At 38.0% G+C, this 18,123-nt stretch overlaps 1 protein-coding gene across 1 annotated transcript; it reads left to right on the top strand.

The window, feature by feature from the left end:
* The first annotated feature begins 1,066 nt into the window (after positions 1-1,066).
* On the top strand, positions 1,067-15,761 carry LOC109109531 (TBC1 domain family member 12-like). Its single transcript, XM_042742220.1, has 13 exons — positions 1,067-2,482; positions 4,579-4,705; positions 6,419-6,540; positions 8,806-8,888; positions 9,050-9,167; positions 9,257-9,363; positions 9,537-9,617; positions 11,884-11,978; positions 12,080-12,151; positions 12,228-12,355; positions 12,662-12,772; positions 13,781-14,039; positions 14,331-15,761. Exons 1-13 carry the CDS (start codon positions 1,383-1,385, stop codon positions 14,403-14,405), a joined length of 2,478 nt encoding a protein of 825 aa, XP_042598154.1. The 5' UTR covers positions 1,067-1,382; the 3' UTR covers positions 14,406-15,761.
* The last annotated feature ends 2,362 nt before the right edge of the window (positions 15,762-18,123 follow it).

Below are 18,123 nucleotides of genomic sequence, written 5' to 3'. Positions count from 1 at the left end.
GCTGTTTGCATTCAGTGAATACTCTCCAAAATGGCGTTAGGGTGGGGAGATGAGTTGTTGAATAAAGTCGTTATTTTTGTTTTCTTTGTGTACAAAAAGTATTCTCGTAACTTCGTAATATTTTGGTTAAACGTTGATGTCACATGGATTATTTTACCGATCTCCTTGCTACATTTCTGGACCTTGATCGTGGTAATTACATTGCTGTCTATGGGAGGGTCAGAGAGCTCTCAGAATCCATCAAAAATATCTTAATTTGTGTTCCGAAGATAAACGAAGGTCTAACGGGTTTAGAACAACATAAGGGTGAGTAATTAATGACAGAATTTTCATTTTTGGGTGAACTATCCCTTTAAGGTGAAATGCAAAAAAAAAAAAAAAGTTTACACAAGAAGGTCTTGTTTGGATTTTAAACAACAAGCTGTGGATACTCAGAATTTATATCAAATGACTGAATTTCCAAGCATACATAAAAAGTTTAGCAATAATCAAACTTGACAATATGCAGATGTTTAGCTGTTAAATTGATTTATTCTTGTATATCCTGGCTTAACCCCTAAAAGGCTTGTTTATTGCCGCCCTCTAGTGGCCATTTTGACCTTTAGCGATAGATAGATAGATAGATAGATAGATAGATAGATAGATAGATAGATAGATAGATAGATAGATAGATAGATAGTACAAAAATAATGTTTAACAATTTGTTTCATATTTTATGCATACATTATCGCAATACAAATAATGGAAATAGATGGACAGACCGACAGATGGATAGACACACACACACACACACACAGAGAGAGAGAGAGAGAGAGAGAGAGAGAGAGCACACACACACACAGGGTGGGTGGGAGTGGGTGGTTGGTTGTTAGATTTATGGATATATAGATAGTTGTAGATGTTATGGAGAATAATGGAAATAGATTTTTAAAAAGAGTTTATGCTTTTTATGTTGGCTTAGGTAATATAAAACTCCAGCATTGGTTCACAAAAATAATCAACCGTTATGTGCTGCTTTGTAAACGCAGAGTGTCCTGCAGTTGCTCCAATTGTCCGGTGGATGTCGCGTTAACTCCTGAAAATCCCACTTCCAACCTTTTGCTTGGAAGAGACACGCCGACACCACATTCAAAATGGCCTCGAAAAGCGACTGCGTTGGACGTGGATCAAAATGTGCATAATCAACACCGAGCCGTGGCTTTACTCTCCATCCTCAACGCTTACAGGCTTCGGAGGCGCTATGTCATGAATGTACTGGACTGGCAGAATCGGCGGGGTACATAAGATGAGAGCTTGTTTTGCAGACAGCCCAGCCGAACCGGGGTGCCGCCGCTGCAGCAGGGCTTCATCTGCCTTCCTGAACCGCCGACACCTCCAGTGAGATGGAAAGAGTGGAGGATGCTGCTGATGAGCCGGGACTCAGACCGTCCATCGATGTCAACGACAACCGGGAGGTGTACAAAGCCCTCATTTGCGATTCAGACCCCGAAGGCGCACGGGAGGGTTCTGTTTACAGTTCGGTTTATGCGAATCCGGGCGGTGCTGGACTTCCGTCTCTCTCCCCGGTGGTGGTGGGGTGCAGAGCCGCGGTATTAAACGGGTTTCCCGGAAAGCTGGAGGTGGATATGGTGTGTCCGGATGGAGAGGGGGGAACCCGTTCCGGCCCGGATCGGGTTACAGGGACTTCCGAAGACGAGAGCTTGAATAAACACGACAAAGGCTATTTAAATTCACAACTGAGGTCTGCAGTGTCAATTCTGGGTAAAAACTCGCCGGATATGAAGATGCCTAATGGAGATGTTACCCATGAGCACATGGATCGTGATCAGACTCATTTAAAGTGTTTGGATTATGCAAAAGGATTCAACAGGAAGGTGCTTGCTTTGGACAGAGGCGTGAAAGTGGGTAATGGGGGGCTGTTGATTGTGAACAGTTATGACACCCTGTCTCAAGTCCCCTTCAGAGCCTTGGGTGGCCGTCCTGCACCAGAAAGCCATGTCTTTGTTCATCAGAGCGACGGTGTCCTCTCCACGGGGAGGTCATGTGAAAGGATCAGTCGTGCCAGCGCTGAGAGCTCAGAGGAGGCCCGGCCCTGTGACCCGGATTCCGCAGACACCCTGTCAGACCTCAGTGCCAAGCTGTCCTTGTCTCCCCAGGCAGAAAACACCAGTGATTACACAGAGACAGACCCGAGCCCGGAGGAGGATTTCAGTGACACGGGCCCTCCTCCGCTCAGGCCCCAGAACCTCCGGACTAACCCCGGTCACACAGTCTCCCTCAGCTGTGATGCCACTCCTCTGAGCCCCGGGGATGATGGGTATTTTGGAGCAGAGGGTGGTGTAGATGAATGTCTCAGCTCTGTGAAAGCATTCAAGGGCGGCCGGCGGCAGAGTGCTCCAGACAGGGTCGCAGGTGAAACTGATGCCTCATCTGACCAGGCACTTGGCACTAAGAGACACGGCATTGCTGAGTTTCTGACCAGGTAAAGCCTGATGAGTGCAAGTCTCTTGAGTTGCAGTAAACCTTTTTTTGTTTGTTTGTTTTAACCTTTTTACAGTTGCCCCATCCAGATGTCTACAAACAGTTACAGCTCTCTGTAGTTTTTTGCTTGTATTTATAAGACATGATGCATGATATGATCAGGATAATTTCAGGGACTTTTAAGGATTTTTTTTTATGTTGTTGTTAGTTGATATACACTATCATTGGTAAGATTGTTTCTATTGTTTTCTATACAGTCTCTTATGTTCACCAAGGCAGCCTTTATTTGACCAGAAATACAGTAAAAACATTAATATTGCAAAATATTATTGCACTTAAAAATACAGTTTTTCTGCTTTAATATATTTTAAAATGTAATTTATTCCTGTTATTTTCAGCAGCAATTATGCCAGACTTCAGTGTCACATGATCCTTCAGAAATGATTTTAATATACTAATTTGATGCTCAAAAAACATTTCTTATTATTATCAATGTTGAAAATTGTTTCTTATTACCAATATTGAAAATAGTTGTTTTTACTGTCACTTTTGAACAATTTAATGGATCCTTGCAGAATAAAAATATTAACTCTTTAAAAAAAAATTGGTACTATGCGCAAACAACTTAAAAAATGTTAATGATAATGTTAAATGATGTTAATGTTAAATGATGTTACCAGCCATAACATGAAAATGATTGGCTACTCAATATTGATGCATTCTTACAGAAGCATGCTAAATACAAATATATGTGTGAGAGAGAAAATTGGATCAGGACATCGTAACATGTAACCACACAGATTTAAACAATCACCACATCTCCGACTATTTCCTTAAAGCTTTTTCTTGAATTATCATTGCATTCTATTTTCAAATATTGGCTATATGCTTTTTTTAAGTGTTGTTATCCGTGTGGAAGTGCTTTATTGTTTTAGAGCAAAAGTCACACTGTTGCTCACATGATCAGGTAATGAATGATGAGTAATAACAGGTGCTTTGACTGCCACTCACTTGTGGCTTCTTTCTTCATAGACATGCTTCACAGAAGGTCTGAAGTGTGCTGTTTACTTTGAACACACTCCTTGTGTTATGTTTTCAGATTTTTGATGAAGAGAAGCCGCTTTGCTATATCAAAGTCAAATCCAATTTTAAATAACGTGTTGTCGTCTCAGACTTACATGAAGCCAAATTTTTGCATCAGAACCAAACCCCATGACAGCATACTGCTTATCTGACTTGTTTCCGTTATGTTTGGAGTGAAATTTGCCTTATTGCACCAGTAATGTAATACCAGAGTTCAGAGGTAGTCCTCTTCCCAGGAGCTTTGGTCTCTACAAAGACCTTCATAGACTTAAGAATGGAAAAAAACACACACTCACCCACACACACTCTCTGAGGAATTTTAATGTCAGCTTTTATGAGTTGGGTTTCGTGGTGTTCTGCTGCTGAGACCATGTTTCTGCTCACTCCGTACCTTCAGTTCCCTTTCTTTCTTTCTTTTTTTTTTTTTTTTTTTTTTTTTTTACGGGAACAAACTTCTCGTTTCCAGCTGTACCGTACCATATCATCCTTTGTCACACTTTCTCTTCGTCCATCTCCCTCACTATTATGTCTGTCATCCCATCCGTCTCTCTCAGGACAGTATTGACCTGCCTCACTGGCTTTTTTTTATGTAATTAAGACGGAATTAGATCAGTTGTCCTGTCAGAAAGCATGTTCAGAGATTTAATATGCTCCTCATCACAGCAGGGCCTGCTCATTATCTGTGTGTTTGTGTAAATGGCACCTGTGACTGTGACTCAGGGTTTATTTGCAGGATGCTGGTGTTGCTGTATCACCGTGAACACTTTAAAATCTCCTTTATTAAGTGCATTAACTCAAGAGCTGTCCAAGATCTTAATTCCCTATAGTCATAGTCTGAACTTAATGAGTTTAATGGTTGTCATATTTTGGCCTCTTTATATCAAAGGCTACAAAGACTTATTTAACTGTTTGAGAATCTCTCTCTTTTATTGTAATGATATTAGATTATGTGGAGTATGTTTTTAAATAGTCACTCTTTTGGTCTCTCTTCCTGTCTGTCTTCTGTCTTCAAAGGAGTTTGTTTTCCTGGAAGCCTAAAGAGTCAAGGGCAGCAGCATCCCACAGTGCTCCAGGATGGAAGCTGTTTGGGAAAATTCCACTGCGGGACATCCCTCCAAAAGACTCTAAATCCATTCAACAGGTAAGAGAGGCGGTTTAAAGGAATGGCATTTCCAAAAATGTGAATTCTGTTTTTATTTAACCACTCTCATGTTTCAAACCTCTCTGGTTTGGTTTTCTGTGGAACATAAAGTCGGAATTAAAAAAAAAATCTCCTAGTATTGGATATTTATAATTATTTATGCTTATTTACTGAACATTATGGTGTTGTGATGCCTAAATTGACAGAAGTAGAGTAAAACGGAGTAAAAACAGTTATGTTGTGAAATATTAGTGAAATTTCAGCAGCCATTACTCCAGTTTTCAGTGACATAGGATCTTTCAGAAATCATTCTAATAGGATAATTTGGTACTCAAAAACTCTTAATATTATTATGAATGTTGAAAATAGTTTAATATTTTGCGTCTACTTAATATAATCTAATGGTTTGTTTCTGGTTAATAGTTTTGTGGAAACTTTAATATATTGGTTATCAAAATTCTTTGTTGAATAGAAAGTTTAAAAGAACAGCATTTATTTGAAATATTCTTTTGTAATATTATGAATGTCCCTACTGTCACTTGCTGATCACTATATTGCATCCTAGTTAAATAAAAGTATCTTTTTTTATTTACAAAATTGTACTGACCCCAAACCTGTACATATTTATTACACACAAACATATACATAAATTGACATAATTTTCCTATTTGGGTGAGCATTTATAATGTGTTTAGAGTATGTATAACCCAAGAAACAGTACTGCTGTTTCCATGACTAGAAACACTGAAGTTCATACCCTTATTTGTGCAGAGAAAAGATAGCAAGGGAAGGCAGTTTTTGCAGAAGAGAGTTAGGGAGAGAGCGAGAAAGCGGAAGAGAAACCAAGAATGACAGAGTAAGTGAAATAAAGAAGGACTGAGATTACTGCTGGAAACTCTGCGTCATTTTGTGTGTCAGCCGGGAGAGACAAGTGTGTGTGGGGCAAGCGTGGGCTGTGTGTGTGCGTTGTGTGTGGGTGAAGTAATGTTGGACTTAGGTAAGTGATGACTGAGCCCGTGTTGTTTTCAGCTCTGGATTTGCGCTCAATTCACCCTCCACGCTCTGCAGGTGTCTCTCTGTATTCCAGTGAGATAGAGACCTCCGATTAACTCAAACATGAAGCTTGTGTCTTACAAATCTTAAAGCTTTTTTCAGATCCTCCTCTCCTTAAACAAAGTTTTGTTTTTTGGCTTCAAAATTACATATAAAAACATTTTCATATAACAGAATTCTTGTGAAGTTCAGACCTTGTTTGTGTAATTATTATATCCTTTAACCTTTTAACATTATGGCCACATAAAGCAGGCAGTACTTCACATAGAAAGTGCAAGGATGCCTTTTTTTTTTTTTTTTTTTTTTTTTTTTTTTGCAACATCTGACTGACTGATAGACCAAGATAATGACTTTGTGGCTTTGTCCAGTATGTATACACATAAATTGAACTACAGTTCACCTTGGTGTTTGTGCAATTGCTTTTTGAATGTACTGTAAATATGTTATTTCTCTGCTTGACCTTGTATTGGAGTCATGCTGTTTGTTCTTCAGTTGTAATATGGGTTTAGCATCAAGGCTATTGCCTTTGTGCCTTTCACTCGTAGCATGTGGGAATCTCATGACGGAATTCTTTCTCCTCCGGATACATGTGGCAGCTGAGAAATTGTAGACACAGATCTGCTGTAATCTCATAATGACTGCTCTTCTTTCCTTTTTTTGGAGTATGACTCCAGGGTGGGACCCGCCACAGGACCACCCCCTCACCCTCAGCCAACAAGACGCAAGAATCTGGAGTTTGAGCCTTTATCCACCACTGCTCTCATTCTGGAAGACAGACCTGCGTAAGTGTGAAACATGAACTACAGTTCCTCAAGTGCTGCGCAAGCTTCCATTTAATCAAATATTTACCCGAATTCCCTGGGCACTGCTGGTGAAACACAAGCCGTCATGGCAGATGTGTGCATATAAACCTGAAGAGCAAGTTTTATTGTAACAAAATTCTTATAATGTGTAGCAAAACCGTATATGCTTTGCTTATTTGTTAATAATTGAAAACTGGCTTTTTGTATAGTTGTGTAACCAAGCAGATTTCACCCCTGAGTGAGATTGCTTTTTATCTGATTGTAACTTGGGAATTGAAACTAGCTAAAATTTAGTTAGTTTGCATTCCAGATAACATGCTTAAATAGAGGAAATGATTTTTAAACCAAAGATGTACCACATATTCAGGATTGGGGGAACCAAATGTAATAATTTATTAATAATAGAAATAATAATGTAATAGTTAACAGTTGAAAAGCCCACATAACTATTCCGAATATTGACTTAAAGGTGCTGTATGTAGGATTGACGCCGAGTGGTTGAACTAGGTATTTCAGTCCAAATTCAAAATATTGTGAGGGTTTTTTTTCACCCAGCCCCTTCTCCTCAGACTTGACGCACACACAGGTTGCCAGATTGACTAAACCAGCGGTTCTCAATTCCAGTCCTCGTGTCCCCCTGCTCTGTAAATTTTGTATGTTTCTCTTATGGCTTCAGACATTTGTTCTATTCGAACGTAAGTGCCCTGCTAAGTGGACATCACAGGATATTCCGCCATGATTCCAGTTCGAAGCGAACGTATATGTTCCTTTCAAAGTGCATTGAAGTGTGCGAGATGTGAATTTAAATTGTATTTATTTACGGAGGAGGTATATGATATCACACTTGCCCGTGTGTAGACGTTGCACAGTGCAAATCCGTGAATGAATGTTCCGAAGTGAGGTAAACTTCAACAGATTTCCCCTGCTCAGGGAGTACGGAGCAATGAACACTGTGTAGGGACCATGTCATTAGGAACACAATTCATGCATGGAGCTCACTTCTAACAACTGATTATCTGAGTCAGGTGTGTTAACAAGGAGAGACATGCATTATATGCAGAGCTGGGGGGCACGAGGACTGGAATTGAGAACTGCTGCTCTAAACCAACAGGAACGAGCACACTTGACGATGAATGAAATGAAATACGCTGTGTTTTCCACCTACTGGCAACCCGGGTTGCCGAAATACAATTAGGTAAACTGGCAGTGGGTGGGTTTCACAAACCACAACAGAGACCGACATTCCAGTTTGGAACACACATTTTCAAAGGAGAAAAACTGACTTTAGCATTAATAAACAAGTATGTTTACATAGCATGTTTCTTAAATATCTGCGAACATATTATGGTATTTTTATGCTTTAGTAGAGTCAAAATCTTTCATACAGCACCTTTAACGGTGGTTACGTTCCTACTCTGAAGGCATTGTCCAAAGAAAAGTACAAAGAACTTCATCCATAGAGTGAATTCAGTCCTCTGAAGGAACATACACTTTCCTCATAAACCATGTCTGCTTTAGCCTTTATATCATTCCTCTGACTTAAGGATTTGGCCTAAATTTAAAACCCCAAAACAACAGACATACTGGAGTTGTACCAATGAAAACATGGATAAATCCTTTCTGAAATCTTGAAAGTGTTGCAGAAAGTTGTAGTTATTTATAACAGATGGTCAGTTTTTAATGTGTAAAGCAGAGATCATCCCTTTAAGCTTCATGCAGCAGATTTGGTTTTGTGATTAGGTTGAAGCTGAAGTATTTTATGGTAAAAATACTTTAATGTATGATACATCAACACTGGCTCAAGGTTTGGGGCAGGGATATTGATTTGCTCTACTAACAGCAGACAGAAAGTGTTCATAAAACTCATTATTACAAATAATTACTTGTGTAATTTGGTTTAGTCATGCTAAATTACACACTTTTCTGTTTCATATAAATGCTGTTCTTTTTAATTGTCTTTTCAACATTGATAATAATTAGAAATCATGCAACACGGATGCCAGGAGTAATGGAAATTCAGCAAGGCCATCACAGCAGTCAATTACATTTTAAAATGATTTCACAATATCACTTTTTACTGTATTTTTGATCAAATAAAAGCATCCTCAGTGAGCATAAGGAGATTTCTTTCAATAACACATGAAAAAATCTCTCTGACCCCAAACTTTAACAGTAGTGTACAGTATATTTTTGGGTGAAGGGTTTTTATGTTTGTGCAGATTCAAAGACTTCTTGTATTTTTAGGAACCTGCCTGCTAAATCAGAAGAGGAATCTCAGAGACACCGGCAGGAATACAGTGAGATGGTTGCAGGGGCCAAGAGAAGGGGTGAGTAACGTGTCTCTTTGTGCACACACTCGTTTGAGCATTTGCAATGATAATGATGTTTGGCACTTGATCTGTTGGCCATACACCCCTGTATTTCAGCACAGCTGCCCCTCTCACTGCCTATCCAAAGACACACAAACAATTTTTCTTCTTTTGATTAGAGATGAAAGAGGCACAGAAGAAAAAACGGCAAATGAAGGAGCGTTACCGACAGGAGGAGAACATCGCCAATGCCATGGTGATCTGGAACACTGATGTCTTGCCTAATTGGGAAAGCATGTAAGTGTCCCATCCATATATGCACAAAAAGTGGATTAACTGATGTCTTTTAATGCCTTGTAATGATGTGTTCTGTTGCCATGACAAAGGCGTAACACACGGCGTGTACGAGAACTTTGGTGGCAGGGTGTCCCGCCCAGCGTCCGCGGGAAGGTCTGGAGCCTCGCCATCGGGAATGAGCTTAACATCACCCCAGGTAACTATGGCAACTGCTGCACTCCTCACATTTGGTTAGTCTTGATCATCTGTGGCCCTCTGCCTCTGTGTAACATCAATCTGACACTAACAAACACAGATTGTGTCCAGATGAACTGTCCTGACAAGGAAGCAGCTGTTGCTTTTGTCACAGCAATGGTGTGTGTGTTTTAGAACTGTATGAGATCTTCCTGTCCAGAGCCAAAGAGAAGTGGAGGAGCTTCAGTGAGACGAGTTCGGTCAATGAAAATGAAGGTCTGTTTGTTCTTTTTGCCCTATCTGCAAACTAAACTACATCAAAGAATGAAGTAACTAAACAATTCTGTCTCTTGAAAGTGAAAGTGAAGCCAGATTGAGAGTGTTTACATTCAGTATGTGTCGATGGTGTCAAATACATGGTTTCCATTAACAACTTCCTGAATTGCATCACATGAAATCAATAAACCAGATAAGAACTTTTCTTATCTACTCTGACATATGACTCGAAGATACAAAGAATATTTACAACATATCCATGATAATTCTGCTGTAAACGAAGTGAATACTGTACTGTAGAGATTTTAATATGCTCTTTGAGAGCCATTAAAACATTTCGTATCCTTTTTTTGTAACTGACAGTTTTAATAACATCTCTGATTTAACCTTTAGTAGCAAAGACGGTGAGAATTTCTTTAAACCAGTTTCAACTGTTCAGTGCTTTAGAAAACCAGTCAAAACTCTTAATTCAACGATTTATTTGCATCATCACTTAAAAATGCTTCTCCAAAAATATTAAGCAGCACAACTGTTTTTAACTTTAATAATAATAAGAAATGTTTTTGGGCAACATATAAGTATATTAGAATGATTTCTGAAGGATTGTGTGACACTGAAGAACATTGCTAGAACAAATTGCATTTTAAACTATATAAAAATAAAAAATATTTCACAATACTACTGTATTTTTTTTGTTGCATTTTTGATCAAATTAAATGCATGCTTGGTGAGAATAAGAGACTTCTTTCATAAGCATAATAAAACAAATCTTACAGAACCAAAACTTTTGCACAATATTGTATGTAGCTAAATATTGCTGTTTTGTAGCTGAAGATTACTTTATTACTATTTACATTGGCTTTGTTTCTCTGGCTGGGGGAAAACATTTATTTATTACCATTACATTTATTCATTTAGCACAGTGGTTTTCAATTTTTTGGTTTCCTATACCTTTATAGACAAGTATAATCTATTTCACGACCCACCAAAATATTTGAGATAAAAATAAAAATAACAATTGACATTACTTTAAGCCTAATCTTAATTAAAAGTTTGATTTAAGAAAAATAACCATTTTATTTTAGTGTACAACTGTAAAATTTCACTATAATATTTAAGTTTTAATTTCTTTGTTTACAGATGTTAAAATATGATCCGTCCATAAAAACGTGAAACAGGCTCACTCCAGTGAACTGTAATCTGGGCTGTGTGTTGTTAAACTCATCGCGGGGTTCAGCGCAGAAAATCAAGCATTCATGGTCCAATCCGTGTGTGTGTGGTGTGTGCGTTGTAAGGGAGAGCGGTGCACAATCCCAACACTTTTTTTAGGAAAGCATAATAAGTGCAGAACTATCTAAAACAGTTTGGAGATTGAAATAATTGTGAAATAGGTAAAAATAATACACAGATGCGTCTCATTTTAAATAAACACTAAAAAACGACATGACAAATTTACTTTAGTCAGAAATTTGCTTTTGCAATGGTTAAATAAATGGTCAGCAATATCTTCAAAAGATTTTTGAACTTTTTTTTTTTTTCTATATATAGAGATGATATGTCAAGGAAATATTGCGAAATTTTGTAAATTTTGTTATGTGGAAATGTTTAAATCTTGTAGTGTTACAATTAACCCTACGTTTATGCCCTGCATGTGAAATGCTTTTTACAGTTTGTTTCCCGAACGAAAACAGTGCAGTTCAAACAGACTATAGAAATGAATGAACATAGCCTACCTGAAACCATTTCCGTAACATTTGAATTTTCTGGTGTATGCAATCTCATGCAGAATACAGCGCATTGAAGTGAGCAAGTTTTTTTTTCTCATTAATAATGCGGACCGATTGAACCTTTTAATAATGACGTTGCTCTGACACCCTCACTGTAATTACAACTCGTGCACGCCCGTGCTTCAAAACACGCAACGCATGTTTTAAATCGCAGACTTAATTGGAATTCGAAAATCACACTAAGGATAGTGCAATTCCTAATTAATATTGGTAGGCTATATCGTGCAGCCCTAGACTGAACTGTGTGAGTGTGTGTCATTTAAAAGCAAATTTAGCTGCAGCCAAGTGACTGTGGGACCCACCTTGCTCCATTCTGCGACCCACAGTTTGAAAACCCCTGATTTAGCAGGTGCTTTTGTCTAAAGCAACAAAAACATCCTTTAAGCTATTTCAGAGCAAATCCACAAATTTAGATTTTCTTTTGGCTCGTCAACCAGCTGTAGCCTGACTGATGACTTCATCTGGTTTTAATTGATTAGATTGTGGAGTGTCACTGGCAGACAGAGAGTCGAGTCTGGATTTAATCAAGCTGGATATTTCCAGAACTTTCCCCTCTCTCTACATATTCCAGAAGGTAAGAACAGGTGCTTTGGTACTGCAATTATTATTTAAATTTTTTGGCTATTTTAATTTTGTTTCCATCATGACTAACTTGTTCCTCTCTCTTTCCATCAGAATGGACCATATCATGATATATTGCACAGTGTGTTGGGGGCGTACACCTGTTACAGACCTGATGTAGGCTATGTAAGTACCATTCTGGATCATGTCAGTTCAGGGATGTTCTTCATTAAGAGCCTGACGTGTATGTGGCGTGTTTTAGGTTCAGGGGATGTCGTTCATTGCGGCTGTTCTAATTCTGAATTTGGAGGAAGCCGATGCCTTCATTGCCTTTGCCAACCTCCTTAACAAACCATGCCAGATGGCCTTCTTCAGAGTGGACCATGACCTGGTACACACATGCGCTCTCTCTTCATCCAACGTATTTTAGTAGACCTGGTACAAAACCTACATTTGCTCTCAAAATAGAGAGAGCGTTGTGTCTGCGTTTGCAGTCAGCATTTATTCCAACCATCTGTTGACCCACTTATAGAGATTCATTTGCCAGACAAACTCAGAGTAAAAAAACTCCCAAAAGTTGCGATCTGCTGCCGAACATTCCTTTTATCTTACACACTCCGTGTTGTGCTTTTGATCATGCTTGTGTTTAAGTTGGAGTTATGCTCTGTACTGAAGTGCTATTTTATTTTTTTCCCCGATGCTGAAGTATTTTGCAGCGTTTGAGGTGTTTTTTGAGGAGAACCTTCCTAAACTATTCCAGCACTTTCAGAACAACAGCTTGACGCCTGACTTTTACCTCATAGACTGGTAAATCTGCTCTAAAAATCTCTCTTCCTGCTGTTTGTTCGTTCCTCTCCTCTATGTGTTTCTTTTCCTTGTTTTGAAATCAGAGAGGAGAGATTCATTAGCACAGTTTTCCTGTAGTAGCTCTTTATCGCCCTCTAGAGCTGCTTTTATGTTCTGTTTTATGTTAGGCAGCGGCTATTTGCACTAAGTGCAAATAGCAATAGATGCTATTTACACTGTGTAAATAGCAATTACATGCTATTTAAACTAAGTGAAAATAGCATATTTTCTAAGCGATAGATGCTATTTACACTAAATGCAAATAGCATCATTTTTTTGTGTGATATTCTATTTACACTTAGTGCAAATAGCTATAGATTGTATTTACACTATGCTAAAATTGTATTACTTATTGCAAATAGTGGCAATTATCTGCACCTCAGTATTGTAGTACATTGTAAAAAAGTATACAGTATTAACTTATTGAGTGTAAATTGTAATTTTAATTCAATTTATTAATTGGTTGTCATTTTATTGAGTGAATAAAGCCCTCCCAACACCTATCCTAACCTTACCCGATACATTTTGATTATATTCTTCATTTTCATTAAAAATAAATGCTTTTCTGATGTGATTTGAAATTTGAAAAGGGAGAAAAAAGTTTGCCAAAAGGTGGATTTGAACCCAGGTCGATCTCGTCAAAATGGATACGTTACACGCTTTACCATCTGCACCATAGCTTCAGCCAACAAGGCGGGCTGTTTGCACTTAGTGTAAATAGACACTCCGTTTATGTTATTACATGCAGGCTGCCTTTAAAAAGACATTCAAACAAGTCATTAAAAATTCATTTAAAAAGTGTGAATATCTTTTCTCAAAATGTAATATCTTTTTAAATATTTCTTCCTCAAAACTGTGAATTGTTGAAAAAAGTTTGAACTGTGTTAATTGTTAATGGAACCTTTTAATGCAAAAACACAGAGCATCTGAGCATTTCTCTCTTATGACTTTTTTCCATCTTTCTCTCAGGATCTTCACTCTGTACAGCAAGTCATTACCGCTGGACGTGGCATGTCGTGTTTGGGATGTGTTTTGCCGAGATGGAGAGGAGGCGTTATTCCGGACAGGACTGGGAATTCTGAGGCTGTACCAGGATGTTCTACTGCAGATGGATTTCATCCATAGTGCACAGTTCCTTTCCCGGCTGCCTGAAAACACTCCTGCACACACACTCTTCTCCTGCATCGCAAACACACAGATGATCAGTAACAACCGCCGGTGGAACCAGGTCAGAAATACACACATTTACAACTGAGACAGTTTATTTTTAATTACATATACAGTAAATATTGAAATGGTTTATTTCACTTTTGGTTTTGATTATAGTTTTAAGCAACGTAATTCATATTTATATGATCATTTGGTCAATGGTAAACCAATAAAATAAAATTATAAAGGCTGTCATGTTAAAAAATATCGAAGTCCATTTTAATGTGATATTCATAAAGAAATTGGTTTTTTTAATCAAAATGAATGACATAAAGCAGTCTAAACTTTCTTTTTTTTTTTTCTCCTACAGGTCTTTTCTGCTCTGATGAAAGATGGACTCAAAGAAACTGACAAAAGCAGCAGCAGTCCTGCCTTAAGAAGCTAACAGCTGACTCTGTCTCAGAGGAAGTGATGGCGGTCATCACTCAGCACTTTGACCTCTGCAGTGTGCCTGAGGGAAGCTCGAGATCAGCCCTGATGTGCTGATCGTCCTTTTTGAAGAATCTCTTAATGAACCTGTGTCCTGTGGAAGGGACATTTCTTCACTTGCGCTCGCAAGCCTGTTTATGCGTGTGTTTGTGTAAGAATGAGTCTGAGAATAAGAGAAATGTTAGTCAGGTGACTGTATAATGTGCCAACTTTGTCAATGTTACTTTTGTAATGTTGTGACTAAAAAAAAAAATTAATCATAATCGTTTACACACACACACACACACACACGCACGCATACATTCAGAGGTCAGTGCCACATTATTTGAACACTCCTTTGGTTGATGTGAACCAGCGGTAGGCCCTCTGTCATACACACACACACACACACACACACACACACACACACACACACACACAAAACCTGCAGTAGCCTTTCATTAGCACATACCAAATCTTACGTTAATGTGTTTAAGCTGTTTTGCTCCATTCATCTGAATTCAGCCTGTTTGCTAACACCTTCATCACTGACAGCAGGCATAGAGCCATTGAACTCTCTGACCAAAAACACACAGACCTAGAGCCAAAATTCATAAAAGAGCATATAACGATTTCTATAAACAGGTGCTGTCGGGTAATTTATGTTTGCTATAATTGGCTATATTCATTTAAATGAAATGTTTGAACACACTTATATAACACGTACACACACTAACCAGCCAGCGGCAAACAAGAGTTCAGCTTTTAGTTTTTGCACCTTCTACTACACTCCAAATGAACGAACCTTGACATTTCCAGATGTTTTTTTGTTTTGTTTTGTTTGTTATTTAATGTCTGTTTTTTTAATTTAAGTATAGTTTCTCTTGCTTTTTCCTTTTTTTTTTAAATCTTCCTCACTGTTGTACAGTTTTCTTACATTACAGTTTTTTCTGGTGTGAGGGCTCTAGCATAGATGTGGAAAAAATTCAGTATTGGAGACCTGCTGTCTTCCTGTCTTTTTTTATTTTTTATTTTTTTTTTTACAACATCTTGTAAAATTTAATGTTGCTTAGAAGTTTATTAGAAGGTGCAAACCAGACCTGGGGTCAGTATGTCTTTGAAGAGTGCCATTTGCAGATCCTTGGAAAATGTATTTTAAAGTTTGCTGCTTGATGAGAGGTTTATGGTCCACTGTGCCCCAAAGTCATTGTTTTAAACATTAAATATAATGAAATACTGCTAAAGAAAAGTCAAGTCAAACTTTATTTATACAACTTTAACACAACCATCGTTGATCCAGAGTGCTTTACAATAAAAGGTTACATCTAATTAATTACAAGGTGCTGCGATTAATTAATTCCAAACTAAATTTGGCTCTGAAAATACCCCCAAAAGATAATGTAAAGCTGTGTAATGTTATTGTGTTAAATGTTTTGGCTACGATGGCCTAACATAAAGTATGCAACATAAAAGAAGATAATTTGAGAAACATCTCAATATTTTTTGTTCATGCAATGAAAGTCACTGGTAACCAAAACAGCTTTTTTAACCAACAGTTTTCAAATTACCTTATTCTACGTTGTGCAAAAGAAAGTAAGTCATTCAGATTTAAAACAACATGAGGGTGAGTAGCCTAAATGATGACACAATTTATTTATTTTTGGTGAACTATCCCTTTAATGTTTTTTTATTTATGTATTGTTTAATAAATGAAATTCTAATGAAGAAACTTAAACTACCAGCAGGTGGCGGTAAAGGTCTTCGTGAGTCGATTCGTTCAAATGGCTGATTCATTCAGGAGTTCAGTAAACGGCTGTCTATGAATGGGTCTGAGAATCATTGGTTCACAGGATTCGTTCAAAATGCGGATTCATTCAGAAACTAAACACCGCTGTGCTGCTCACAGACGCACAATTGTGCTAGGACTTTATAGGTAGTATTTTACTGAACTGTTGTTTAAAATCACATTTGCACTTGTGTAATATTGCTCTGCTACTGGCGGGATATCGCTTATCATTTTATATAAATATGAGACAAAAATCGGGCATAGCTGCATTTATGGATGTTGCCCTGCATATTTGTCAACAGTCAGCTGTATGAAATGTACAGGTCGGAGCGGGGCCAATGTGTTAACGGTGTTAAAATCATAGACCTTATTTAGTTATGTTATTTTTTTCATAACTAATTAAGTTAAAGCATTAAACTGACAGCCCTAATATATACACAAAAACAAACATCAAAAATACCGTACACAGCATCAGTCAAATGCAAAGGTGTACAAATGAGTCTTTAAATTTTATTTAAAAACACCGAGCGATGTAGAGGCCCTGATAATGTGGGGCAAACTGTTCCAGAGTTTAGGGGCAGCAACAGCGAAAGCTCGGTCACTTTTGGATTTAAAGCAAGAACAAGGGACAGATAAAAGAAGCTGGTTACAAGATCTTAACGACCTAGAGGTTGTTTATGGCTGGATAAGATCACAGATATAATACAGGGCTGACTTTTACAATGCCTTGTATACAAAAAGAAGGATCTTAAAATAAAATCTGAATTTTATAGGGCGCCAGTGCAATGAAGCAAGAACAGGAATAATATGCTCCCTCTTTTTTGTTCCTGTCAACAATCTGGCTGCCACGTTCTGAACCATCTGAAGCCGAGAGTGCTTTGAGGAAGGCCGACATACAGAGAGTTACAATAGTCCAGCCTGGAAGAGATTATGCATGACAATTTCAAGATCTTTTCAAGAGAGAAAATGTTTTACTTTTGCAACAGATCTGAGGTGGAAGAAGCTACTCTTTACAACCGTGTTTACATTATTGTCAAATTGTAGTAATGGATCGAAATAGACCCCTAGATTTTTTACATGGTGTTGTAAGTTATTACTAAGGGAACATAACCTACTTGGTAAGAGTACTATTGAGTGCAGTGGAGCCTAGCAGAAGCACCTCAGTTTTGTCAGTGTTCAGTTGCAAAAAAATATTAGCCATCCAAATTCTCACTTCGTCAAAACATGAGAAACAATGTTGTAAAGAAGAGTCATTTTCAAGTTTGATTGGAAGATAAAGTTGGAGGTCATCGGCATAGCAATGATAGTTAATATTATATTTCTGAAAAATTGAGCCTAGGGGAAGAATGTAGAGCAAGAACAATAAAGGGCCAAGAATAGAACCCTGTGGAACACCATAAGCGATGGGCTCAGAAGGTGAGGTGAACGACCTGATATTTACTGAAAAAGTACCCTTTAAATAAAAGGCGAACCACTGTAATGCAGTGCCTTGAACCCCTACTACACATTTGAGTCGATTCAAGAGGATGTCATGGTCGATATTGTCGAAGGCTGCACTCAAATCTAACAGTATCAGAATAGCAGATGACTCCGAATCAATGGACAGCAAAAGATCAATCATAACTTCAAGCAAGGCCGACTATGTACTTTGAAGTGCTCTAAAACCAGATTGGAACTTATCCAGAATGTTAAAAGCATACAGGTAAGAAGTAAACTATGAAAGCACTGCTTTCTTTAAAACCTTAGAAATAAATTGGAGTTTAGAAATCGACCGGTAGTTACTAAGAACAGATGGATCAAGGTGAGATCATTTTAACATGGGCTGTACAGAAGCATGTTTAAAAGACTCTGGGAAAACCCCACTAGTCAAAGAACTGTTATAATAGTTAAAAGGGCAGGGCTAACAGTG

This window comes from Cyprinus carpio, chromosome B17, assembly GCF_018340385.1.
Source record: "Cyprinus carpio isolate SPL01 chromosome B17, ASM1834038v1, whole genome shotgun sequence".
NCBI classification, from domain to species: Eukaryota; Metazoa; Chordata; class Actinopteri; order Cypriniformes; family Cyprinidae; genus Cyprinus; species Cyprinus carpio.
The sequence above is the reverse complement of the archived record's forward strand: the minus strand, read 5'-3'. Positions and strand labels throughout refer to the sequence as shown.

What these genes read in the sequence shown, in the direction of transcription:
- LOC109109531 (XM_042742220.1), top strand. Translation starts at nt 1,383, where the DNA reads ATGGAAAGAGTGGAGGATGCTGCTGATGAGCCGGGACTCAGACCGTCC. An exon ending in ACTCTAAATCCATTCAACAG is followed by an intron (nt 4,706 to 6,418) that starts GTAAGAGAGGCG and finishes TTCCTTTTTTTG; the next exon opens with GAGTATGACTCCAGGGTGGG. An exon ending in CTCTCTACATATTCCAGAAG is followed by an intron (nt 11,979 to 12,079) that starts GTAAGAACAGGT and finishes TCTTTCCATCAG; the next exon opens with AATGGACCATATCATGATAT.